Source organism: Alternaria atra, assembly GCF_907166805.1.
Source record: "Alternaria atra isolate CS162 genome assembly, contig: 25, whole genome shotgun sequence".
Classification (NCBI taxonomy): domain Eukaryota; kingdom Fungi; phylum Ascomycota; class Dothideomycetes; order Pleosporales; family Pleosporaceae; genus Alternaria; species Alternaria atra.
In genome coordinates this window covers 3,547,170-3,573,687 of record NW_025091323.1, presented here as the reverse complement: position 1 = coordinate 3,573,687, position 26,518 = coordinate 3,547,170, and the positions used below count along the sequence as shown (strand labels likewise).

The 26,518-nt window shown below is 50.8% G+C and overlaps 8 protein-coding genes across 8 annotated transcripts; 2 read left to right on the top strand and 6 right to left on the bottom strand.

Annotated features, from left to right (window-relative positions):
- Positions 1-894: 894 nt before the first annotated feature.
- Positions 895-3,180, bottom strand: ALTATR162_LOCUS6257 (uncharacterized protein; the record flags this gene model as incomplete). Its single annotated transcript, XM_043313878.1, has 1 exon — positions 895-3,180. The coding sequence occupies one exon, from the start codon at positions 3,178-3,180 to the stop codon at positions 895-897; it is 2,286 nt and encodes a 761-aa protein (XP_043169813.1).
- Positions 3,181-5,784: 2,604 nt separating this feature from the next.
- On the top strand, positions 5,785-6,376 carry ALTATR162_LOCUS6256 (uncharacterized protein; the record flags this gene model as incomplete). The annotated part of the gene is made up of 2 exons (XM_043313877.1): positions 5,785-6,252; positions 6,302-6,376. 2 exons carry the CDS (start codon positions 5,785-5,787, stop codon positions 6,374-6,376), a joined length of 543 nt encoding a protein of 180 aa, XP_043169812.1.
- A 1,376-nt stretch (positions 6,377-7,752) lies between these two features.
- Positions 7,753-9,176, bottom strand: ALTATR162_LOCUS6255 (uncharacterized protein; the record flags this gene model as incomplete). The annotated part of the gene is made up of 2 exons (XM_043313876.1): positions 7,753-8,115; positions 8,166-9,176. The coding sequence occupies 2 exons, from the start codon at positions 9,174-9,176 to the stop codon at positions 7,753-7,755; spliced, it is 1,374 nt and encodes a 457-aa protein (XP_043169811.1).
- A 2,381-nt stretch (positions 9,177-11,557) lies between these two features.
- On the top strand, positions 11,558-11,776 carry ALTATR162_LOCUS6254 (uncharacterized protein; the record flags this gene model as incomplete). Its single annotated transcript, XM_043313875.1, has 1 exon — positions 11,558-11,776. One exon carries the CDS (start codon positions 11,558-11,560, stop codon positions 11,774-11,776), a length of 219 nt encoding a protein of 72 aa, XP_043169810.1.
- A 2,534-nt stretch (positions 11,777-14,310) lies between these two features.
- On the bottom strand, positions 14,311-14,736 carry ALTATR162_LOCUS6253 (uncharacterized protein; the record flags this gene model as incomplete). The annotated part of the gene is made up of 1 exon (XM_043313874.1): positions 14,311-14,736. One exon carries the CDS (start codon positions 14,734-14,736, stop codon positions 14,311-14,313), a length of 426 nt encoding a protein of 141 aa, XP_043169809.1.
- Positions 14,737-16,690: 1,954 nt separating this feature from the next.
- ALTATR162_LOCUS6252 (uncharacterized protein) lies at positions 16,691-18,753 on the bottom strand (the record flags this gene model as incomplete). Its single annotated transcript, XM_043313873.1, has 5 exons — positions 16,691-17,399; positions 17,464-17,872; positions 17,924-18,400; positions 18,452-18,624; positions 18,680-18,753. The coding sequence occupies 5 exons, from the start codon at positions 18,751-18,753 to the stop codon at positions 16,691-16,693; spliced, it is 1,842 nt and encodes a 613-aa protein (XP_043169808.1).
- A 2,190-nt stretch (positions 18,754-20,943) lies between these two features.
- On the bottom strand, positions 20,944-23,164 carry ALTATR162_LOCUS6251 (uncharacterized protein; the record flags this gene model as incomplete). The annotated part of the gene is made up of 2 exons (XM_043313872.1): positions 20,944-23,047; positions 23,100-23,164. 2 exons carry the CDS (start codon positions 23,162-23,164, stop codon positions 20,944-20,946), a joined length of 2,169 nt encoding a protein of 722 aa, XP_043169807.1.
- Positions 23,165-25,659: 2,495 nt separating this feature from the next.
- Positions 25,660-26,070, bottom strand: ALTATR162_LOCUS6250 (uncharacterized protein; the record flags this gene model as incomplete). Its single annotated transcript, XM_043313871.1, has 1 exon — positions 25,660-26,070. The coding sequence occupies one exon, from the start codon at positions 26,068-26,070 to the stop codon at positions 25,660-25,662; it is 411 nt and encodes a 136-aa protein (XP_043169806.1).
- Positions 26,071-26,518: the final 448 nt, after the last annotated feature.

The following is a 26,518-nucleotide window of genomic DNA, read 5'->3' as shown; positions in this document are numbered from 1 at the left end:
TGACATATTGTTCTGCAATTTCGGGCCTTGCAATGATCTTATCGACAAACAAAGAAAGTTCAAGCAGAAAATATCGACTTGTGGAAGAAACTACGCGATGTGTTGGATCACTTCAGCGGGTAATCCATCGAGCTGGGTTGACATGCATCATAAGGAGCTTTGGTGGTCGGGAGGGATGTTGGCGGGTCGCTGCTCAAGGCGCTATACAGACGCTGGAAAACAGGTGTTGCTAGTAAGAATGCAACGAGATTATAAATGTCATGAAGACTGTTGAGAGGCTGCGCTCAGTTCCTAGACAGCCCCACCAAAGGGGCACAACGACGCGTTGACGAGAAAAGAGTCCGCGAATAGTAAGGAGGCGTGCGGCATGAGAGTAAGTGATTATAACCTGGGCCGTAAGTCAGTATGAACATGATCTTTCTATGCATTTAGAGATGCTTGTAGTCTTGTATTGGTAATGTCGCGCAGCTGCAAGAGACCTGTTGATGACATATTACTAACGCTAAAGATTGATCTGATGCTAGCGTGACATTCTCGCGTCTCAACACTTTTGCGGCTGAGAGTGCTGCGCGTGGTCATACCTCCACTAGGACCCCTCCACAGGCCTAAGACCAAGCATTAACGTCACATCATCACGGCGGGTGTGAGCTATCATCTCGAGTTTTTTCTTCATTCTCTGTTGTCTACTTGAAGCGTTTTTCTTCAACCTACCATGGCCCAGCACTCGCGGAAGCAATTTGCAGTCGACAATCTGTGTAAGAGCAGCGACAATCCTTATGCCTCAACGCCAAGATGACAGCCACCAAATTCCAACGTGATCCGAGGATGCAAAGGACTACCTGAGGTCGAACGACAAGCATACCTGTAGCGCGGTTCTGCGATAGCATCGCCACCTTAGATCCGTTTCTCGAAGCTGCAACGGTCTTCGGGCTCATGCATTCCGTGGTACCTCTCATGGTATCGTGTATTACTTCCTGAAGTTGTACCCTGCAAGTCCTCACCATTTCTCGCTCTGCTGAATGTATCCATCTCATAGAGACCGCCAGGCGCATCTCTGCACTTTTCTGTACCAACCCACCCGCCTACTAGCGTTCCTTTGCGCTCGTCCCTACGTGGGAAAAAATTCGTGTTGTACGTCTGCAGCCCGGTACCGCCAGGACTCATGGTCCTATTCTGTACTTGAAGGTTGCGTATGGGAGGCTGCAGGGTGAGGTCTTCGGCTGAGCTGTCTCGGGAGCTACCTCTGAGTGCTGAGCGGATATTTTCCTTCGAAACGATACGAGTCATACCACGATCAGATTTATCGCGCATAAGCTGTTGAGGACGAGAACTGCTGACATAGCCCCGGGTGTTGTTCCGTCTGTCGGGACTCTTAGATGGTACGGACGGAATCAACTCGTCCATCCCAGGCCATGCTGTTGCATTAGGAGGAGAAGTGCCTGGCCAGGCAAGAGATTTGGGTGTTTCCTTGAAGTGGCTGTCCTTCGAAGCGATACGAAGATTGCCGGCATATGCAGCTGGGTTGATGGGAACAGGAAGCCTTGTGGCTGGTTTTGCAGGCTGAATACATTGCAGATTACGAACAGCATCCTCACGCACAGTGTGAAGCTTCGTCAACGAGATCTCGTCGTCCCAGCCGCTGCCCTCATAGCTTGGTACCCGCACATCTGCGTAAGAACTTTTCTCCAAGACCCGTGGTGCAACCCGTACACCACATCGGTACTCACGATGTAGTGGTTGCGGTACAGCATCCAATTGAATCTTCGGCGAAGATTCTGACACGTCCGTATTATGATGTGTTTGGTTGGTTTGAGGGCTATCGGATAGGCTGAAAGGATTTGAGTTACGGATCAAAGTGAAGACGCTTTGCTCGGATGGCTTGCGCTCTGTATCGGGACGCGGCCATGGCGTGATCATGGTAGTATCTGACGACTCGTATGAAGCGAGGCTCGCATGTCTCTCAGCCGATGAGAGCTCTCGAGCGCCCGACGGGCGGCGAGCTGGACCTTCATTAGGAACATGGAGCTGTCGTGTCACACCGTGCAACGGACTCTTCGGCTCCTCCTTTGATGCCATTCTGGTCACGCCTCGAGACAGCGAGCGACGAATACTATCTGAGTATCGTTTAATTGGGCTCTCGTTGCCGTCTTTGCCTTGTCTGTTCTGGTGTTTAGCAGGAGAGCTCTCCTTTACAGGGCTTAGGCTACCGCCGCGATTCAACATCTGGGGCTGGAAACTCTTCACGTCACCAGTGATATCTGCCGCCTTTCTACGGTCGGCTCGCGCTCGTTGTTCATTCAACCATTCCTCCATCTTGTGTTTGAACTTGGGTCGCTCGACCAAACCGCCGTACTGAGGGTACACGTCGCGAAGTTCCTTCTCGGTTTCGTCGTAATGCTTTCGTGTGAGCACGCCGGCACTCTCAACACGCCTGTGGAATGTTGCGCCGTCATCACGGATCACTTTCTTTGGCATGGAAACGATACGATAAGGAGTGGGCGACATCAAGCTTCCCTCAGGTACCATTACGTTGCCCTTCGGGAATGCGAGAGCGGATGGGCACCGTTCTTCGATGTAGAGTGCAAGACGACCGTAGTGTCGTCGACCTTTGACGCTATAGGAAGCACGCACCGCGTTAACGATCGGTACGAAGACTGCTTCCCAGGCAATGCAGATGTTGCGAAGCTCGAAGTAGTCAAAGCTCCATGGGTTGCGTGATTTACCGACCTTGAATACCTGCAGCAGCCAAGCGAAGAGATGCTTCTCGTACGCCTCCACATTCCAATCGCTCTTGTCGATCACACCATACACACTTGAGTTTGTTGTGTACTCCACGCTATACTTGTTCGCGCGTGGATCGTAGCGGCGCATCCCTTCGTCGAATTGTGTATAAAACCACAATAGATCCGTGCGCGATACACCATCCTCCCTTTCTTCCGTGGCTATCATTGTCGCGCGTGGCATTGCATCCGGTTGCAACAGGAAGATCGAATCGCGGAATACAGCCCATGGCTCTAGGAATGCAGCAGTCGCGAGGAAACGCTCTTCGAGGCTGTCGAGGCCGGATAATTGCAGCAGTGACAGGGTTCGTTTGAGCTCCGGAGAGATCTTTTCCTTGTCGCCGGACGTAAAGAAGTCGCGTACATTTTTAATCCCTGAGTCGGACGGAGAGTGCACCATCTTGAGTTGAGTTTTTCGCGCAACGATTGCGGGCGTTTGGTCGTGGTGATGGGCAATCTGGGTTTTTACTGTTTTGTAGAAAGCAATATTTCTAGCGCCGCTCCACAGCCAAATGCAAGACTCGCGGTCCTCTATCGCGCTTGAGTGAACGCTGCTAGAATAAGGTGTATAATTAAGTGATGGTAGAATGACATCTGGCCTTGAAGGATAGGGTGGCAACCTCACCTTCACTACGACCCCGACAGTTCACCGCCATAGCTCCGCTCAGGCCACCACAGATACTGTCCCCAGCTCAGCTACTGCTATACGTCAATTTAAGATCTACTGACCATGTCGGTATCTTTTCATGAAAAGACTGCGTCCAAGCATGGCACTTCTACTGGTATTGTATGTTTGGTCCGGCCATCTCGCTGGAGCCTGAAACAGCAGCAGCCACCATCAGCGATTTCTGTGATCATAATGGAATGAGACATGATAATGGTCGTAATTCAATCAACACACAACCCATGTTCAAAGCGTCGGCGGATTGGATCCTCTACAGTGGGAAAATGTAGTTTGTGGGGCAGCTGCAGTGAGACCGGTGCAGACGTCTGATCTTACTTCGGAACGACTACCGCCTCTCTAATTTTCGAGCTTCCTTGGTGTACTTTTAGCATTCAGGTTTCTCGGTTGATGCACATCGATGACGCTCTACTCCGTATATGTGCCAAGGCTAGCTAGTCGGTCTCACCATCCACTATCACAAGCTGTGAAGTCGTTGTCACCCCTCATCTTCTATTTGGGTTGGCGAAGGGGCTAGCGTTCAGACCATCGCACATAAATTTGGACATATCATGGATAGGTCATCAATCGCCTAATTTTCTTGAGGCCACGAAGCTTACAAGATGAAGGAACGTTGCAAGAACAACAACGCTCCGATCGCGACACTTACATCCGTTACGACTGCATGAAGCTCACTGATTACTCTACCGCTCTTGCACGTGCTCGCGAAACTGACCCTAGTGTGACAACCGCTGAGCTTTGCAACGACGTTAATATCGCCGCGAAGTGGGCAATCAAGCGGAATGTCCGGTGGCAGTATATAGGGATAGTACGATCCACGACAAGGGGTTTGAGATGATTCCTATGTCGTTCGAACCGAGTCAGTGGGATGCTGCGTGGATCAAGGTGCAGTATGGATGGTCGGGTTGCTGTGATAAGGCTGACATGGAAGGTGCATTGAACGGCGGTGAGATTGGTGAGCCTTTGCTGGATGAGCTTCTTTGGCAGGTGCGAGAGGATTATTTAAAGGGTCAGGTGTAGCTTACACAGGCGATTTTGATGATTGGCTTTCTGTATGACTAAACAGCGATCATACGCCATGTTGAGAAGTCGGATGAGACAGGTGCCTGTCCGGAGATTGCAATCATGGACGAAGAAGGCAGACTATGGAACTTCTCTTTATGGCATGATGGCTACAATGATGCGGCCGAAGAGAGCCACCAAAAGTTCCTCATGCAGTGCTTCTCACTCTCACCTTCACCTCATCTATCTAGCGCTTGGCACGTTTAGCACTATATTCCCACACAGTCACAATCGCACATTTGATTTCCTCAAGCATCTCCACCCAAAACTACCTTCTTACACATGATGTGCGAACCAAGGCGCCCCCTTTCAAGGCGCGATCACGTTGAGCCGAATGCATTCGAGCAATTGGGAGGTAAGAGATCTGAACCTGCAGCGTAACTGTTTTCAGATCTGACTGTAGCTAGTTGAAAGTCAATTATCTTCACCTAGAAAGTCAATTATCTTCACCTAGAAAGCGCAAGACCGAAGACTCTTCCAATGCTGAGCCCAAGATGCGAAAGCGCCACCAGGAGGAGGCAGCGGAGCTGGCGCGGCTGAACCACGAACTTGCGACCCTCAAAAGCGACACTATAGTCACAGCGTAACTTAACGATAGGATGGAGGAGCTAATTGGAGATATCAAAGTGCTTAAGGAGATCAACTACGATCTAATTGTAGAGCGGTCTACGCATTGCGATAGTGCTCGGAAGATGCAGAAGTCAATCGACGACACAAAGAAAGAAACGAAGGCTATGAAAAAGTCAGTCGAAGATGCAAAGGATGAAACGAAAGCCATGAAGAGTCGTCTTGATGATGTAAGGAAAATTTACAACGAGTTGATATGAGACATGTATTATGAGAGAGGCAAAAGAGTGCAGGCGGAGCAGACTTTACAGGAATTTCTGGCGGCGCAGAAGGCTATCGCTGAGAAGTTTGGTGCCCGACGAGTTTGATAACTTCTTGTAAAGGCAAGCCTATGGAGCGAGTATGGGTTCTAGGCCATGCATGTGAGCAGATATGAAGTGTCATAAGTACTGGGTCATCTTCGGCTTAGAAGTCGTGCGAATGGTCATAGTCTCAGAGCATGTGTTCTGTTCACGGTGAAGATTCCGGACTATTCCTTTCCTTGGCGGGACATGAACAATGAATGGTGAATCTGCAGGTGAGTCTGAGAGCATACCCCGCATATTCTAGAACTCGCATCGCGGATAACAACCACGACGTCGCACATTGCTTTCGTCGACCGCAAGAATGGGTCCCGATAACACCGCTACCGCGATGACAGCCGCGAACATCGATGATGCAAGCGCGCCTATTGACATCAAGGACAGCAACAACCAGCAAAACGGTAAAGCCGAACCCATCCCAGCTACCTATCTTATCAATATTACCGTACTTACCGTTGAAGGAACAAATATCACTTCCAGCTATCCAAAACACCTTACACTCGATATTGGCGGTCGCAAGTTCAAAGTCTCGCGCGACACACTTATGGCCGAGTCTGGCTTGTTTGAGCGGCAACTCTCCGGCCGTTTCCGCCCTTGGGAGCCTGAGGTAGATGGCTCGTACTTCCTGGATGCCGACCCTGATCTCTTCGAGCATCTTCTTCGTTTCATGCGTCGTCCTGAAGTCTTTCCCCTCTTCTACAGCAAGATGAACGGCTTTGACTATGATCTGTACAATCGCCTGCAAGCTGAGGCGTTGTATTTCCAGATCGATGCTCTGCATGAGTGGATCAAAGACAAGGTATGTTGTATGAATCAATCAGATGTACACGATATTGACGTGTACTTAGAAGTACCTTACCGCTATCAAAGTCCAAACATCGAACCCGAACGTCCGCAGCGTCCAAGACATCAGTCTGATATAGCCGGAGGTTCTTCCCGTCCACAAGACCGAAGAGTGGCACGTTGTTCCGCGAACCCGCAAAGTCTACCTTTGTCCTCGCCAGATTGGGGCCCATAGAGGCCGCCCAGAATTGTGCGGCGCGGCATGCCATAGGAGGCAGGCGGAGAATGCGGTGGAGTACGATGACGTGAATTTTCTGGAGATGGTCAGCCTGCAGAAGGAGATCGTTTTCGACGAAAAGGCTTGTAGAGTAGAGTGAAGATACTCTGGGTGCAAGGAGTAGGTGGATGGCGGGCATACGTTATGAACACGAAATAACAGGTCAAGGCTTGGTGGTGGTAGCATGTTGCAAAAGCTGTCATATATGATTAGCGCGCAATAGTTGTCTAGATTTAGCAGTTTTCTGGTACCCACGATCAACACGTTGACCTCATGGTGTCGAAGTGGTGTAGTTTTCAAGCCAAGATAGATTTAGTTAAGAAGTAATTCATCAGAGGGTCCAGCAATGTGGATGACTCGCGTATTTGAGATAGAGTGGTGATGGGTAGTAGTTATATTCGTAATCCCCGTGGGAAGTCGCAACTATGGTACCGAATCATAATACGCATCGCAACTTTACGACGTGGCTTGTCTCCAACATTCACATGCGCTGCCATTGATCTTGTCCTGGTTTCCAAGTCGAATCAGTCTTACCACGAATACCGGCCGGAGCAGTCGAACGCCTTATCTGCAAGGAGGCAAATGATATGCGTACGGTCTCTCTACGCCAGCAGCTACAAGATTGCCTTTGTCGTCGCCATTAATGATATAGGTCGCCTTCACAGGGTCGATATCATATTACTCTTTCGCTTCTCGATTTTCATCTTGGTCTCAGCCTGTTTCTGTCTCATCTGCATGCACACATGCGTCTGCATAGCTTCAACTCCGCCATTTCCCCTTCCGCTCTTCTTAACATGCTCATGAACCAGATCCTTGAGTATCGCGTCATCACGATCCTTGTACCGTTCCCACAAAAATTAACCCTCATCGCCAAGGCGCATGTGCCCTTCGAGAGCTTCGGGATATTCTTCCAGCCGTGCCCAGAAAGTGACCTTGACAAGCCTTGGATCTGGGAATTTCCCCTTGGCGATGAGTAGGTGATCTGGACAGCGTTACATCGAGCATGTCGTAATGGTCGCCTCGATCTCCACGATACTGGGTGATGCATTCATAGACGGCGGGCTTCCTGCTGACAGAGAAATGGGTTTCTTGATAGGCGGATATCTTGCGGACGTTGGTGAACCAGATATGTGGGCTGCAGGTCTCGGCGTGAGCGTCGCTTGTGACCGCAATTTGCATTCACAGTCTTCCATGCGCAGGTCGAACTGCATAGGTGTGTGCCTTGAGAAACTAAACGGATCAATACGTTGCATCCATACTCATGCTCGATTGAAGTGGTGGCGGCATCGATGGGTCGGCGGCCGAGGATGGGTACGTGGAAGGGGCGGACATCGTTCTGCCATGCCATTCATCATGCTCCTCTTCGGGCGAGGAAAGCTCAAGCAACTTTTGTGGCGACCCGGCAGAGAGCCCAAGCATAGTGAGCTTGTCCTGTAGTATGCTAATGACAGCGGGGTTGCCGCCACGAAAGGAAGCGAGCACTTGCGCTAGTGAGTGAATAAGATCTCTAGGGCTAACACTAAAGTGAGATTCGTGATTGAGCGAAGGCATAATCATCATGACGTCGGCAAGTGAATTTGCAACGTCGAAGAGCTTGGACTCCTATATGCATGTCAGTGATATTCTGTGCTCCTCAGCGATATGGTACATACCATGCCTGGACCATGCGCCTCGACGCTTTCCCGCGAGAGGCTACTTAGATTACTGAGAACGTTTTGAGCTACTTTGGCAGGAAAGCGGAAAGAGAACTCCTCATCTTGACTGGCGCGGCTGCTCAAGTTGGTTACATTGAGAGCATGTTGCCACAAGAAGATACGCATCCATTGCTGAGTCATAGTGATATCTGCGCGCTGAAGCTCGTTCTCGAGACTGCGAGGATCTTCGTCGCTGCTCAGCTGTTGCTGAGCTAAAGCAAGAGCATGGCGTGCAGCTGCAGGTTCTGCTGTTATGGTAACATCGAGGATGTTAAAAAGCCGACAAAGCTGGACGAACGCAGGTGTAACCGATCCATCATGTAAGTCTTCCAATCTAGGAAGGCTAGGGGCTCGCTTCAACGTCGTTGGCACATCGTGTTGCAGGGAGTGTGCTCGCTCCGTGATGAAGAGGAGCCAGTAGACCCTCAGAGCGTACTGTGTTTGCTCGATGGTCATAAGCTCGTAGTGCGTCGGCTTATGTAACCCTATGATGTGTGCCTTGAAGATAGCCTCCCCGAGGAGGACTGTGGAAGCGTTCATTCTCCCAACGTTTGCTGAGTAGACGTGTAGGAAGAAGCTGCTTAGCAAAGAGAATATGGTGACATTCTCCAGGTGATCAGAATCGTTCCTCGCTTTCTTCGCTTCCGATTCAAACGTGTTGCTCGGGACGCGATAGTGACCCTCGAGTGGACTCCCTGGGTCAGCATCTATAGAGAACTGGCTCACTATGGCAGCACATATCGCGGTGGCTAGTGCGTAGGCTTCCAAGTCGTCGGGATGAGTCAAAAGCCGTGCAGTAAGTGCTTCAGCATCGACAACCGGCCATATACCGTATCCGCGTGCTTGATAGATGTCCAAGTAGTGCGATAGGCAGGCAGTCGATATCCTCTGAGGCTCTTGGGGGATGGCGGACAGCGTGGGACTCAATATATCTGGCCAGGCCTTGGGGTCCACATCAGAGTCGCTCATCAGGGGTATCGGGTCCAAATAAGGCAAGTCAGCAGTTCTTGGGCTTCCAGCATCAAAGCTTGTCTCGCTGTTGCTTCTTGACCCCTCATCATGGGGCCCCTTGCTGCGTTCTTGCAGTCTCCTGATAGCAGCTTCTGTAGTCCGACGTGGTCCTTTTGGTCCGCTTTTCCCATGCGTCTTCAAATAAGTGCAGTCCCAACTAGCCGCTTCGCACCTTGAACATGGCTGATTGCCATCACATCGCACTTTTCCTAGAAAAAGAGAGCACAATGTCAGTTGTGTCACAATTGTTGACCTGCACCTAACACTCACTGACAGAACAAGGGTCACACGCTCGTCGCGTTCCTTTCCGTGGGGCCATGGCCATTCTGGGGCCAAGATACTAGCCTCTTTGGATAGACAGTATTTACGAGACTCGGGATATCGTCATTTCGTCATTAGACGGATGGGTCGGGTTTCACGCACCAGCAGACTGGTGGCGTTTGTGGGGAGTTTATCGGAAGCAGACGACAATCAAACGAAGTACAGAGATATAAAGTCCATACAGAATGATGTCGTGGGAATCGATGCGGCTGATGCTGGGAACAAAAGGTGGAGATGCGGCTGCAGGCCGGTTGATCCTTCCCAGCAGGGGTGACGACATCAACCAATCATGGCTGAGTGCCGCCACTGACCGCCGGCGTCCCTGACGCGAGTTAGTCTGCCCGAGAATCTTCACGGCGCTAGAAGCTCCATGGAAGAAAGGTGCTTCTATGGACAAGCCGGCTGTGCGCGGTATAGATAAGCGAAAACTTATATGATTCGATTACTGACATTCTAGAAGCTTACCAGGCGTGTCGTAGTGAGATTTCTTTTGGGCATGGTGTTGCACACGGGCCCTGGTGTCGTGAAAATTTGTGTTGAGAGTGTAATGCAATGCGCTGTTCGAGCCAATCGACCAGGAATATCTTTAATAGCGCATCCAGGGTTGGAAAAGGTGACGACGGCCACCCTGTTGTAAGCCGCAGCCTTGCGGCTACGTCCGGTGCTGTGAATAGAGGTATGTGAGGCTGACTGCCTGCTAAACTGCGCATACGTGACGTAATGCGCGATTTTTAGCGTGTCCGACAGCGGGCGCACCAAATACTGCGCCCAGGCATGAACTATTTTGGTGCGACTGCGGTCATGTACAAGACAGTGGCACATCCCTTAACTAGGTCTTCCAACTCTGGTTGCTCAACTCGTACTCAGCTCGGCGGAACCGCTGGTCGAATCGGGCTCGAAGTCCGTCAGGAAACACGTCGAGGACTTTTCGCTGCGATTCTGAACTAGCTGGGGCTCCAGGCCCGCAAAAGATATCATGACATTTTGCTGCAAAAGAAATCGAGGGGACGAATACCGGCATGCGCCTCAACGCCTCGAGCCGTCTCGAACGTTTATTTGTGAAAGGTCTAGACCAATGGTGGCGCATTGTGTTCCTGTGCTACGACATGATCAGGCCACACGAAGGCTAGGAGTATGTCGAATCCCAATCGACCAGTAAGTCAAAAAACGTTCTCTGGAAGCACAGCATTGTTGCTAGCCAACCAGAACATCGAAGACGCACTCGATACTAGCCAGTGGATATTTAAGCGTTCCATTCTGGATCGAATGGCCAGCAACTTTTGCGTTGCACGATTGTTTGGCAAAGTGACTATATATCAGGAGCGAACTTGGAGTAGGGATCCAACGGGGTGGAAAACTGGACTTGCCGCCGTAGTTATCACTGACATCCTTGGACCTTCCACTTCGACAGAATCGTATGTAGGGCAACACAACAGAATCCAGCACCAGACGCTACAGCAACGTCATAGCTGCCTAATAACCGAATCGGAAACAACAGTACGGACCTCTTCATATGGTAGAATGTCTAGCTCGCGTGGTGGACCTTATCAGACGTTCTGGGGATACGAGAATCTGGGGAAGATATATTGAGTTCCTCGCTAAAGGCTGCGATGCAATTTACGCATATGAGCGCTATCGCGAAGTCCACAGGTGTGAGCTCACATTGGCCCGGAGCACAACCTGATGATATCTCTGCTGGGGATATGCAGAACTAAATGCGATCACTAGTGGTCGTGGGATTGCCTGGATTGGACAAACCTTGCGATCTTGTATTCGGCCGGGCAGGTTCAGCTAATTTTGGCTTGTAATGCAGAGGACATGGAAGACTGTTGTATTCCACAGCGATGTCAGTGGCGTCGCAGATACGAGTTTGTGGTATATATAAACTGATGGGTTTCGTGATCACCGGAGCGGTCACATACCGAGACATCAACATACTCAGCTCTAAACATCCTCGTGAGGATCACCATCAACGTCTTCTCTGACAAACACTGCACCAACGGCCATCACAGTCCAAAATGAAGGTCCTTGTCGTCATCGCTGCGATCACGTCCCTTGTTCTTGGTGCACCAAAAGACCCGTACCCAGCGCCTTGTGGAAGATCAGACCCATCGGGTATCTGCACAACAAAAGCGACTTGCTACAAGAAGGGTGGCTTCTACGTCCAGCGCGACTGCACTTTCTACAACGTGCTCGACATTGGTTGCTGCTACTCCATTCCTGATGAGAAGAAATAAAGGATCACGAAGCTGCAGCGAGCTGACAGGGTCGGAGCTCATCGGAACCATATGGTAGGAGATCTGACTAGAACAAAGGGGCTTGCGACCTAGTTAATGGGAGAACCTCGAATTACTAGTGTGGTTGGGTGAGGAAACGGAATCAATTCTTGTGCGAATCTATCTACCCCCATCGAAGCACTCGCCAAGTGACATTGAAGTTGTTGAACAGAAGCGTGGCCATATTCAAGGCTCTTCTGATGGAATCATTGTTCTGAGTGATTGTAACCAGAAAAGGAAGTTTTGGTATGACGCGTCGCGTTAACATACACTGCAAAATACTTCGTAAGATGACATGCCACGATCAGCGGAGGAACGAGATGGGTAGCGAGCAGCACTGAAGGGATATTACGCGATTCTTGTGAAGCGTCGAGTATTGCAGCAGTATACCAGAGTTGGTTGATGGGTGAGAGGAACGGAAAGAAGGAACGACCGAGGCATCATTGTGTCATCGCCGCTCATTCGTCGATCGGCGGCCATCGGAACATAGTCCCGTAACTCTCCGGCACCGCACTTTCCATTTCACGATACACAAAATAGACGAGACAAAGGACATTCCCATCTTCTTTCATGCTCACCGAGGCGCCCTGCTTCCCAAGTCTACGCCCCACTTTACTGCTAAGCGTTGGTAACACAGCGCTATTTTCTACTTCGTCCCGCTCGTGCAGCTTCCCCACAACATTACCGCCTACATAACACCAGGATGGATCCGGATCTGACCATTGTAGGTTGCTAAGCGCTATTGAAAGCGCCGGAGGCTATATACACGCTGTGGCGTGTGAGACAAGTACGTCGCCTTGAGATGCGTTTCCCGTCGTCGTGCGGACTTGCCCGTACTCATGAGCCGGTACTCTCATCACGGATTTGCTGGCCCACGATGACTTCAACATAACTGTTACTGTCCTTGTTATCCCGCTCATTGTTCTTCAGAAGCATCAGGATCCTTACGGCCACTCAATCATTGGACCACCACTCGTCAACCGGTAGAGCAACAGAAGTAGAGAACATCAGAAAGCAAGATTATCGCAACTGAAAGATTATGGAGACGCTGAAGCGCAAGAGGTCAAGGGACAAGCTAATCGAGACGCATAAAAAGACCCGAAACAGCACTCTGTCCGAGTCTAGGCAACGGTGTCCACTTATGGAAGTCTTCCACCAGTATGGCTTACTGGAGATGATCATATCCAACCTATACCCAGACGACTTACTGGCACTACTGTTATGCTCAAAAGGTACCCATGAAACGATTGTGCCACGACCTGGCAGCCTAGAAAACTTGCTGGGAAAGCTCAAATGCTCTGGTAGAGGTGTACAGATCCGCAACAAGCGTCACAAGAAGTCGAGTTTCTTCTACGCTTATGATTGTACTGAATCCATCAAGTGTGGTGCAAAGGAATCTGACACGGAATGCCGTCCCTGTGCTAGATGCAAAGTTAGCACGTGCGATGAATGCCGCATTCACTGCGTCTACCAGAGCATATACGAAACACCTTGCGACGAGGACGAACTGCCCAACTTCAGCGGCTTCATTCTTCTGTCACCTCTCGAGATACCCATCCTCAGCCCACATCACATGGCGAGTGATGACGCCGGGTCGCAGTGGCAAGACCCTTCAAACAGTCCACATGCGCCTTATCATGATCAAGGCTTCATCGACGTCCCCTTCGAGGAAGATAGCTTTGGTCTACCCGAGAGTGTGGAAAACCTTCTAGAATTAGACTTCGGCAACCATACGTTGGCCGCATCAGCGTCTTCGAGCGTTGCTCATCCCTCGCCAGTCCTTCGAGCCTTGTACCGAACCACGGAGCAGAGGAAACGATGGTTCTGTAATGAATGTTTGCCATCGGACGTGATCCAGAGTCGAAAAGGTCTTCAAGCTTCTCAATGCCAGTGCACTTTACGCAACCGATTCCTTGACCGGTGGCTGTGCCTGCGCTGTTACGAAGCGGAAGAGTACAACCTTGACACAGCCTTCGCTGATCAAAAAGAGCGTTGCGCGTGCGGACGACAAGATGGGATCAAGACATGTTTGTGGTGTTGGGGAGAGGTGACGCATCCGATGCTCGAATTTGACGAAGTACTGAACGAGGACCGGGAAGAAAATACCAGCTAGCAAAAGCGTGCCGCTCTGGGCTCGGAATCCTCTGGTATTGCATCATCTTGAACCTTGTATTATTGATCTTTGATCTTGGTACCTTGCTACTTGTAACATCACCTTGTATACAACTGTAATCTCAATCTTCTTATTATGACCGTTGCTCGCTCAGTCCCATCCCAGTTATCGGATTTCAGAGTATCCTTCCTCCTAACGAACTCTGGCGTACAAAATATATCCACAATGAGACAGGATCAAGCTGTGTGTACTGCTTGCCCTCATCTCTGTACTACCTTTAGTGGAGCTCGTAAATGTTCGAGCAGCCCAAGGCATCACTACGCCAGACACGATTCGCTTCTTATTCGAACCCACTGGACGCACATCCCAGTTAGTCATTCTTTCAACGCAGACAGACTATTGTCCTCTCCCTCTCCATATATGTCCCAATCTCATTCAACTGCCTCCTCGCCATTTCTGACCCATTCCCAACCACCGTCTTCAAGTTCTCCTCCTCTCTCTCAATCTCCCTCTTCTTCTTTCGTTTTGCATCTCTATGCAACAACAAGTCCTCTTGCGCCCTTTCCAGCTCTTTTGCAAGGTACGGGAGGCTCGATTCGTCGCGCTCTCGCCGCACGCTGATCTCGAGGTCGACGACGGTGTTCATGAGGTCGCTGACGCGATTGCTATGCGATGTATAGGCGGATATGAGACTAGTTTGGTAGGTGGTGAGGAACGTGGGTGGGGTAGAAGACGATTCCGTAGACAAGAAAGATGAAGAGTGGAGTGGCGTCATGCTGGTGTCCGTGTCGCTCCACACGTCGTCCATTGCTGTTGTGCTGTGCGAGTTGGGGTGGAAATACGACGGTGTAGGTAACAATGGCGATACGAGAGAAGCTGCAGTGATCAGTCTTCATCTCACCTAGCTCAGCGTTTGCTATGGTCTGTGGGTGAACAGTACGAATTTCGTGTTAGAATGTTCCAAACTTTCATTTCGAAGTGAATCAGGGTGAGCGCCACTGTGATCTTCAGGCAAATTTGAGAAGAGGCAGGAGACGAGTCTTTTGCTCCCTGTAAAAGCAGGCTTACGAACGATTGTGATCATCTTGCGGGGTTCTTGCTGTTCGTCGCTCATGTTGTTGTCGCTCTCTTGTGAACATCCTCATCACACCACCATAGTGTTTCTCGAACACCTAGCGTAGGGACACACAACTAAGTAGAAGTCTTTCCAAAGCAAGATTTGATTTGAAAAAATAAACGAGAAGCTAGATGTCGAGATGAAATGCAATGTAATGTAAGAATCCAGCAACACGAGGAACCACAACACTGAATAGACCTGAGCAGGCCATACGCGCTCCTTAGAGGGGATCAAGAGGCTCGACACGATCGCGTAGTTACCACAATTTTCTATGAATGGATTCGATAAAGAGACTCAATAGCTTCATTGATCTTTCCAGATCTTGAGAATGCACTGTCGTGGGGTGTGTAGAAGCAGATACCGACTGAGGACTAATGTCATCTGACCATGGATCAACCTCGGCTAACCATGGCGCTAGCCGGATTCTTGCCGCTACTGTCTAGGCCATGGTCAGATGGTTAGAAATCATGGCAGGTAAGTATAAGACCGTGCGCGCACATCATCTTGAATAGAACTCTTATTCCGTAGCGCTTGTCCGGCACATTCTACACTAACTAAGTTCTAAACAAGTTCTGAACATTATAGACAGCCTTAAGTCACAGTTCTAGGTCTTTAATCCTTTCCTAATTCGCGACTATAATTCTGAGCAAGACCTTAATCCTATCCTAAGTATGGGGGATGTGTTTAGGCAGTCTGTAGATAGGACAGTTAAAGAGGTTATAGACCTTACTGTAGTAGGCCAAGCTGAAACATGTTTCAACCATCTTTGTAACAACATACAGAACAACACAACACTTTTTACTATTGGTAATAACCGTGGTCCCTCACTTGGGGCTACAGAGACACTCTCTGTATCCCAACTGCCTTCATACCCAGCTTCATCCTTAGGAGGCATTGCCTACGTTGTGCCTATTACAATGACAGAAGAGGGTAGAATGCCTACTAAAGATCAGGTACTAAAGATCAGGTACTAAAGCAGGCAACATCAGTAGGCACGTACAGGCAAGCTTCAACAGCAACCTTAGTAGCCAACTCACTCATATTAAAGTAGAACTGCATCATAACCTTCGCTATACATTGTTCTTTTCTAAGGCAGAATTTAGTTATCTCCGGTAGACCCTCCAAACGTAACAGTAGTTCATCCATACCATCGACAAAGCTGACTAGTCTATACTAAAACCGCACCGAGAGATTGCTGGCTACCAAGAGCGTATGCAGGTGCTAGCGGATTTCCAAGCAATGGGTCGGATCTTGTCGTTGAGGCTGAGGCTTGTGTTTACCTTACCCACGCCTCGCCTCCGATGTCGCCAATGCATGACTAGCAAGGGTGCGATGCTGCGGAAGGACGCAGAACGGGCATGCAAGGTAACGGCAACCTAGAATTTCAGCCCTATATATACACATGACCCTCTAGTAGCATAATTGAGGCAAGTTATCTTCAATGCAGCAAAATATGGCATAGCGAAGAATCAACATAAAAGGAAGAGGTATTTTGAGCTAAGTGAAAGACTCGTGTATTAACTAGCTTCCAACTTGTAAGTCAAATAGGTATCACCGATCATAACAAATCAACCACATACAGCCACCCTCGGTAGCCGCATTCGTAAACATCGACGTGTCGCATCATGCTGTGCACTACCACAATCTAAGTGCGCACATGCGCTTCGACATTGTGGCCAGCAACACCCTCCTCGTCAATCACAGGACCGTGTCTTCGGTCCTTGCCCACATAGTTGGAGTCCGGAAGCATGTTGAGGGTGTCCTCCTGCTTGTCCGTCTTGCGCTGATGGAACCAGAAGAGGATACCACCAATGAACGCCAAGATAGCCACAGCTGTGTAGTTCCACACCAACAAAGGATCTTCGGATAGCGACACAAACGCCTGACCAAGCGCGTTGGAGAAGGCAGACATGAAGTGCCAGTACGAAGTGACCAGCGAACGCATGTTCGTGGGCGCTTTTGTAAACGCAAACTCGAGTCCAGTGATGGATGTGAAGATTTCAGAGAAACCGACGAGCACGTAAGGGACGGCTTGGGTCCAGACGTTGATTGGGGCTGGGTCGTCGCAGCTGTTCATGTACTCGCCGCATGGGCCCTCGGCGTAGATGTAGTGCTGGATAACAGCAGCAGATACCATGGCGAAGGACGCGAGGATGAAACCGAATGCGATACGCTTGATGGGAGTGAAGCGGATGTTTGCCTTGCGGAGAGCGGGGTAGAGGAAGTTGTCTACAATAGGGATGAAGATGACGAGGGAAATGGGGTTGAGGTTGGTGATGAGGTCGTTGGGAACACCGTTACGTGTCATTGTAGCGGCTTGCGAGGTGAGATTGTTGTTCATCTGGTTGTACGACCTAAAGATTGGTGTACCAAGTCAGTGTTTGTCTCACATACAATTCATACAGGAGTATTACTAACAGCCAGTAGAGGGGAATCCAGGTAAAGCAAGAGCATGCACGCATACCACGAGCAACCTGGTCGACCCAAGCGTCATCGAACTGCATCCAGCCAGGCTTGTTGGCACCGAGATGGCTGGGCTTGACGTCCTCCCAGAAACGCTCGCTCTTGAAGTTCTTGCGCGTGGTGACGGGGTTGATAGACCACTTGCCCTTGGTAGCGAGCCTCAAGACTTTGACTGCACGGATGAGGACGGAACCGGTCGGAGGAGTGTGGTGGTACTTGTTTCTGCAGACCCAAAGAACGATGGGACAGAAGCAGAACATAATGGTGGGTAGCAGCCATGCACACCAGAAGCCGACGTACTTCTCGACGTACACCATGGAAATTTGTCCAGTGAGGGAACCGATGTTGATGAACATGTAGAAGTCTGGAGAAGATTAGTGGGCTGATTACAGTATGGCAATAGGCGACAACCTACACAAGAAGATACGAGAGAGCGTAATGTTAGGGTCGGAGAGTACGCGCTCGCCTGTCTTGGGGTCCTTGATAACACGCGGCTTGGTTTGACGATATTGCTCAGCGATCAACGGAGAGATGTTGGCCTTGAAAGCTCCGGTACCGAAACCGGGGGTGATGACACCTAGGATGAAAGGACCGATGGCATTACCGCTGGTGAGCACGGGAGGGATGGCGGAGATGATGAGCAGGATGTGACCTAGGATGGAGAAGGCGATGGCGATGAAGATTGTGTTGAAACGACCAAGGTACTCGTCGGCAATGATGGCACCGATGATGGGCGTGGTATAAGCCCAAAAAGAGTTGAACTGGCCGATACCAAAGGAAGCACGCTGTCCCATGCCTAGTGCACCTGGTTGACCCGTTTGACGCGGGTCGCGACCAGTAGATTGTACAACACCATCAATTATAGGGAGATCCTTCTGAATGAAGTTGGTGTCTTGAAAAGGTTAGTGGGTTTGAATACTGATGGCGATGGACGGCAACATACACAATACTTGGCAACCGTAGTATCCGAATCGCTCGCAAAGCTCGACGAAGGCGATGGTGAAGGCAGTCCACGGAATCTTTCCTGATACACGACGGAGTGTCTTCAGATCCTCCTCGGTAGGCTCCTCGCCTTCCAAGTCGGCATCGAAGACATCAGCGTCATGGGGTTGATGGCTGAGAGTCGACGGCGTGTGATCATCTGAGGGCACGCTTCTCGTCAACTTCAAACAGAGGCATAGCAGCCTTAGCGGGCTCGTTGGACATGGCCATGTCCACGGCGTTGGATGCAGCGTTGGCCGTCATGATTAGCAGACAGGGAAGAGGTTGAACGGGGAAAAACAATGAGCTACTGCTGAACCGTAAGGAACTGGGCAATCGACCGCAATTATACTCGTAGCCCACACTTCCTGTAACATATGAGCGGCAAATCTGCTCTTTCCAAGCGCCGTCTTGGTATTCCTTGACTGTCTCTCTTTTGAGCAGGTGTCCTGGGTGGATACACTCCACCTCTTTGCCAGGAATCCGACTAGTTGCCCCAGGCCTGTGGTCGACCCATACAGATTCAAGAGGCCATTTTGCAAGGCCCGTCTTATCACCAGCCGGTGACTGGGCAAAGTCTGAGCGGTTGGGAGACGCCGAAAGCAAGACTAGAGTTTAGAGCTTCGCACCCGTCTTTGCAGGGCTTCGGCTGGCCAAGCTCCATGAAAATGGGTATTTCGGCGCACGCGACGACATCGATTAAGTGCTTCTCTACTTGGCAGCGTCGCTGATCACGCTTTGCATTGATAATTCCAGCCATTCACACCGGTGATACCCCTAGCTCTTTCTTATCTGGACGACATGCTGTACCATGACACCACGCCGCAGGGCGATGCACAGGGCGATACACACGCACACAGTCATACACATGTGGGAGTGAAAGGTCATGAAAATTCATCCATTGTCGCGACAAGGTAGACGCTGGCATCAGTAACCCAGAAAGAGGTCGGTCCGTCGAAGGTGTCGAAAAACGCGTGTGTCATCGCTCATCACCGCCGAACGCTTGTGCCGCTCCGCCATGGCGCTGAGCCTTCCGTCCCGCTGGGCGTTTTCTCGCCTCGGTTGCTCCCCACATAATGAAACAACCTTCGCATGCATGCGATGTAACTCCACTAAACTCGAACAGGCAGTTCAGCGACGCGGCAGCATATTTCCGTAGAGGTTTACATTAGCACACCAATCAGCCATCGCGTTGTCATACCCACTTCAACATGGCGCGGACGCCCCATCACCTTCTCGAAGACACGGCATCGGTATTGGCATAACCACACCATAATCTTATCTCCTGGACTAGGCGAAGACGCGACCAAAGAAGACAAGAGCACCGAAGAAAGCACATGCTGGTTGGCACAAGGCTTCGCCTCTATCGGCGGAAGCTTTACCTCGCCCGGTAATATGGCACATTCTGCATTTCCATCCAACCCTCTGAACATCCCACCGTTACTGACCCGCTCTTTTCCGCCTTTCCTTGGCGTTAGCTGTTTGTTGGAAGGAACCATCTGACGATCCTTCCATGCACATACACACACCAACATGGCGAGGCGAAGTAGGATCTCTCGACAATTACAGAACAAAGGAGGATGCGGCTTGGCGGATTGACAATTGGCGGCTGCTTATCTTTTCCGCCCCAAAACAGCTGTAGACTTCACGAAGAAAGTCGCTGGAAGTTTGGGGTGTTGTATCGAACCACGCACACGCCATCGGATAGTCGAGTCACCTTTTTTTCTTATCAACATATTGTCTAGACACGTTCATCGCTACATCGTGCAGTTGCTGCCGGGAACCGAAAGTATATCAAAACGCCAAGATAGGCCAGCAGACTACTCATACCCCGCCCGGGAATAGATACATGCCTGAGGACAGACGCGGATATCCCTGGATAGTAGAGCCGCTGGATACCAGCCACCGGGTAGCGGGAGCGGCGCTTGATACCTACGACCTATGCTCTTGTGCATGCAGCGCGGACGTGTACATGGGCTGTGCGACTACATCAACCCGCGAAGTATGATCGGTAGCCGGGTCCAGGGACGACTGGGTTACTGGAACTCTTCGGATATCGGCATGCGCGTACCACTACCCTGCGTAGCTATCGAGCTTAGTGACCTTAATCTTGTGGGCTATGTAGGCGCCACTGGAGATTTGATCTTTTCCATGCATTGATAACGTGCATGTCGGGAAGCCTCTGGCTAGCAAGGCACTACTTTGGTTCGGGATTAGTATCCGACCTCGATCACTGTCGTAGTAAATGGACCTACCAGGTCGAGGAGCTCGTAAATGCACATCCAAGACACAGGCACAAATCACTGCATTATTCGGTGAGACCAAGTTCTTTATCAATGTATTATCATTAATCGTTCATCAATATGTTTTCATCAATGTTGTCATCAATGCTACGAGAGCAAAGTCGCCTTCGCAACTCCCCCTTGTTCCGACAACCGCGCGATGATAACCATTTTAGTTACCAATGGGCAGGTCGTCCAAAGGCTCACCCTTCGACCAGTGGTTAATCCAGTTGAAGATCTCGGTGTGCCAGAACAAGCTGTTCTCTTGCTTAAGCACCCAGTGGTTCTCGTCGGGGAAGTTGAGGAACCTAGATGGGATACCGCGAGCCTGGAGGATGTTGAACAAGCTGAGACCGTCGCTCTCGGGCAGACGGTAGTCCTTGGTGTTGTGGATGACGAACTGGGGAGTAGACCAGTTAGCAATGTGGTTTTGGGGGTTCCACTCGCGGTACGCGCCAGAGTCCCAGATGCTGCCGTTGTAGTCGTGACGGATGAACCAAAGTTCCTCAGAGGCCCATGCACCCTCGGTGTTGGAGATACCGTCGTGGGTTACGAGGCACTTGAACTCGTTGCCGAGGTCGTTGGCCTGGATCCAGTTGGTCATGTAACCACCGTAAGAAGCACCAGCGGCGATACCGTTCTTGGTGTCGACCCATGGCATGCTGGTGTTGACGTAGTTCCAGGCGTTGACCAGGTCGTGGTATGGCCAGTTACCCCATTGACCCTGGATAGAGTCGGTGAGGAACTGTCCGAAACCGGTAGATCCAGTTGGGTTGGGGGCGACAATGATGTAGCCCTGGTCAGCCCAGACCTGAGGGTTCCAGCGGTTGGACCAGCTGTTGCCCCAGTTACCCTGAGGACCACCGTGGATGTAGAAGGCGAGCGGGTAGGTCACATTCTCCTGATAGAAGGTGGGCTTGACGACGTAGGCGTGGAGCTGCTGCTTTAGCTCGGGGTTGGAGCCGTTGAAGAAGATCTCGGAAACGGTGTGCGATCCGAGGCCAGCGAGGTTGGCGTCGACCTGGGACGCGTCGAAGAGGGTGTTCTTCTTTCCATCGGCAAGGATGTACCACTCGCTGGGAGTCCAGATGGCAGTAGCGGCAACGAACAACGAACCGTCGGGAAGGAGCGCGAAAGTCGAGACGGAAGTGTTCGAGGTCATGGGCTCTGGGACGAAGCTCTCGTCAGCGGTGACGGGGAAGTTAAAGATCTTGACGCGAGCGTAGTCATCGGCAGTGACGTAGATGGACGAGTCGTCGTGAGCCCAGGTGATGGGTCCCTGAACCCAGCGGTCGAAGCCAGCACTCAGAGACTTCCAATTGGTGACGGCGACACCAGTACCCTCGGCGGCGACGTCGACGGTGTACAGAATCCACCTGTCCGACTCGTAGTAGTCCTCATCCTGTTGGACGTAGGCGAGCTTGCTGCTGTCGGTGGAGAAGGAAGGTAAACCAGAAGCACCCTGGTGGCCAGCCTTGTATGCCTCGGAGTCGGGGCCGTTGAAGGCGACAGGGGCGTCAGAAGACGCGAAAGCACCAACGTAGGTGTATGATGCGGTATAGTTGGCCTTGTTCAGCTGAGGGGCCTTGCTCACGAAAGCGTACAATGAGCCATCAGGGCTGATGTCGTAGTCGCTAGAGTCACCGAAGGGCTGGATGGGAGTCTCGGGCTGAGTGGTGGTGAAGTTGATGCCCTTCTGGACGTTCCTCATTCCAGCACCGGACAGTGCGTAGCTGGCATTGGCCGAAAGAGTTCCGGCGAAGAGGTTATAGCGGTTCTTGGTCAGCCAGGTGTCCCAGTGACGGACGTAGTTGTCCGAATAGTAGCGGGCAGTAGTCACTGGGGTGACTTCGGTCTCGGGGTTGACAGCTGTACCATTGGGGTAAGCCATGCAGTTGACCAAGAAGTGCATGTCTCCGGTCGAGGTGTTTGCGACCTTGAGACCGTTGTATGGCGCATCCAGAGAAGCGACCATGGTGCTCATGTTGGGGCTCTTGATGTCACCAATCCACAGGGTGACACCACCGGGAATCTCCTCGTTGGTGCCATTGATGTAGATGATGCCAGTCTTGCTGCCGGGAATCCAGGCGACTTCGTTGATCTCGCTGGCGTTGAGACCAGACTCGGTGATCTCACCAGTCTTGAGGTCGATGAGGTTCATGCCAGAGCCCGCGCTTGCATGCTCCTCGAAGGAGTATTGCGAGTACGAGAACAGGGCGACGGAGCCATCAGGACTTGGGTCGGCAGCGCCACGTCGGACGGTGCTGAGAAGACCTCTGTTTCCTTGTTAGTAGTTGCACAAGGAAGTAGATTTGATGGTCAACTTACTCAGGTGTCAAGGCACAGGCGCCGGTGGCAGCCAAAGCTGCGGCAACACTGAGGTAACGAGCCATTTTGTATGCGACCAGCTTCGTAAAAGCTCAATTGGACAAGGTCGATGGTCAAACGAAGCTCAGGACGGGCATGCAGCTTATTTGTAGAACAAGCTGCTGAGTAGCTGCAGACCCTGGCTACACGATATTTTGCCTGTGGAGTTCACGTTGCATTCGGGACCGGTACCTGGCTGTGAGGGAGCTCCCCGTTGGCTGCGCACTCGGTGATGCCATCATGCCGGCCCTGCATTGCGGTAGTTGCTATGTCAAACGTGTAGAAAGATGGGCGTTGTTCGCGATGTCTCCTTCCTATTGGGGTCTAAGGCTGCGGGCGCACAAACAAGCTCGCCGTCGGTGGGTTCCCAGAAAGCATGTTTCTGCGTCGTCCTATCGCGATACGGCCCACATGTCCCGCAGTCGTGGCTCAAGCTTGGCGGTGATGTCCATACATGCCTCACGTGAAGCTCTGGTGAAGCTCTGACAAAGCTCTCGCCGAGATTAGTGGCGGCCGTGCCAAGTCGCGCCGTCTTAGTCGAATTGGTGGCGGATAAAACGGCGCACCAAAACAGGCAGGTCGATAAAAAGTCCAACACGATTATCCTCCTAATTCTTACTCATCGATAGCCAGTTGCGGCGTTGCTGTGTCGCTTGTACGCTGCCTTACGAAATACAGAGGCTGGAAGTGCGGAAATCGTACGGGCAGCCTCGGTCTGGCTCGGGCCTGTTGGCGGGCCTAATATTCATATATCCTTCACGAGCAAATTGGTGATCTACACCTGCCTTGCCTGGCTTAGATAGGCAGACTCCATCCATGCAGCTGCTTCTTTGAGTTGGGTGATGGCGCACGTCGTGATGGGTCGATAGCATCGAACGAATGAGCTGAGCGACAGCCTCGTATCGGAGCCAATATACTATGCACCTGCGCCTTGTAGTACCCTGCTGTCCGGTCCTCAAGAAGTAGGAAATCCCGATGGTCTCTGTAGGTTCAATCTCTTCTCCTTCTGAAGGGCACTGCCCGATACCTACGAGCATGCAAAAGCACCGACAATCCGGAAACTGGTATTAGCGTGTCCGCAGTCTCGGAGGCAGTCCACTATTATCATGGTTATCGCGCCCGATACATGTTCCAGTGGTAAATACCGACCGCCATAATGAATGCATACCATGGAGGTTTGCAAGGTGCTCGCATCCCTAACTCGCCCTCGTCCCGCACCATCACATGGGCTCTCGTGTGAGCCAATATGAACAGCCAGACACATGTAACATCGTCTTTACAAAATCCTGCGTCTACCCTTCAGCAATATCGGATAGTGCAAATGTTTCCAGACCCTCAACGATCGCATCAAGCACATCGGGGCGGTAGCTCACTAGACAAATATAGCAGACTGAGATGGTTCGCGACTCTCGTAGCTCTTGCGAACGGTTCGAGCGCCTGGCAACATGGACTTTGAGAACTCTAGGATCTTCCGCATGGACAAGCTTCGGGTGAAGGCTAGTATATAATTTGCTGACAATCACCATCCTCTTCCAGAAAACAGCAACGATTGATGACAGTCAACCACCAGATTACCTCCACTACCAACTTCCTTTAGTGCTGTACCCACAGTCTTGAAAAGCCCGAAAAAATGCCGGATACCGAGTATTCATGGCCACCAATAAACTCGGTACCAGCCAGCAGCCACTCACGACACCCACATGATATGTTGTTGTTACGACATCTCATATTCAACTACCTAGTATCTTCCCGTGGCTTTATGCTACGCGGGGTCGTAGAATTGACGGACGGTAACCAAAGTCATAGCATCGCGCACAACATGTGTCAGGAGCAAAACAATGATCACTCAGCATCCGAACGAAAGCCTGAAAACATAAAACTTCTCCCGAAGATCGAGCACAATAACGGCCAGATCTTTAACCGCCTTTTTTCAATTCTTACCTTGCATCCTGTACTTCTGGTTTCAAAGAATCTTATCGTGAAGGTAAACGATGTCTCGAATAGTGGGGGTGCGGTCCCTCGGGGTGGAAGCAAGTCCGCTCATGATGTGGATTGTGATGGAAGGGCGTAAATGAGGCTTGTATTATAGACCTTGTGGGTTTGCTACATATGTTTGCTACATCTGAGTAGACGGTCCGTCAAGGTCTGGTGTATGGTGCACAATGAGTATGACAAAGGTAATAGGGTCGACGATCATGGTACTTCGACTTTTGGGATCGCAAGTATCAATAAGCTGGAGTTCAATGCTTGTACACCGAAAAGACTTTTCCTGTTCAAAACCAACGCCAGCGAGTGGTTCCTGACTCTGACTTCCCATGAAGCTAAGATTGAAGAACATCGCTCCCAAAATCCCGAATCAATTTCCGAATAAAATTGCCCAACGCCCACCGCTTTTGCTATCCTAGCATTCAAAGTCATTATAGATGACCGTAACATGCACTCGCTTTTCCAAGCTAACGCCCTTCATCTGAAACAAGGCTATAACCTACACATTCCGCAGCAATCCTTTTCTCCTTTCTCGTCAGAGAATAATATCATCTAACCCTTCTCTTGCTTCCCTCATCTTTCGTTTGAGTCGATCCGCCTCTGTCTCTAGCACCGTCAATCTCTTCTCAGCTTGTACAGAACGTGACTGACTCTGTCGGAGCTGCTCGCAGAGACCCTCTCTATCGTTAAGCGCGTTAACGTGTTGCACCCTCAAGTCATCGTATTGAGCTTGCATGCCACGATAGGCGTCCTGGCTGAACATTGATTCGCTATTGACTCGGTTCACTTGAGCTGTGAGGCTGGTGACTTGTGCTTGAAGCTGACTGTTCGCTGTGACCATTTTCTGGTAAACTTCGAGGGATCTGGTCTGCGTAGCGATCTCTGCTCTCAACTGATCATTTGCTGCTTGGCTGGCTCTGAGCCAGGCCGCTACACTTGTTGCCATGATTAGATACTCTGGGTTAGATGATCTAGAGATGATGGCAGGTGGTCCCTGTATCTATAGAGAGAGGGTCAGCTTAGGCTTGAAGCGAGCTATCGTTCGTACTCACCACGTAACTGTAGTAACAACGCTTAATCCTCGCTACAGTATGTGAGCTTTAGTTGGCAGAGAGGGCAAAGATATCGTAGCTGACCTGGTGCCACTTTGAGCTCTTCGCCGCCTGCGCGTTTCTTATATGCAATAGTATCAAGCTCCGGGACAGCTAGATCAGGGACGCTTAGTCGAGCTTCATGTCTCTATACTTTTATCTTCAGCTTTTGCGGATTCCCCATATGCCCAGCTGCTAAGAGATAATACAGAATCACCGCGCGTATCCTGTTGCGCACTGTCTGTTCGCCAACTGTACAGTCTCCAAGATCACAAAAAGGTTCTTCGGCCTCGACAACGCGCA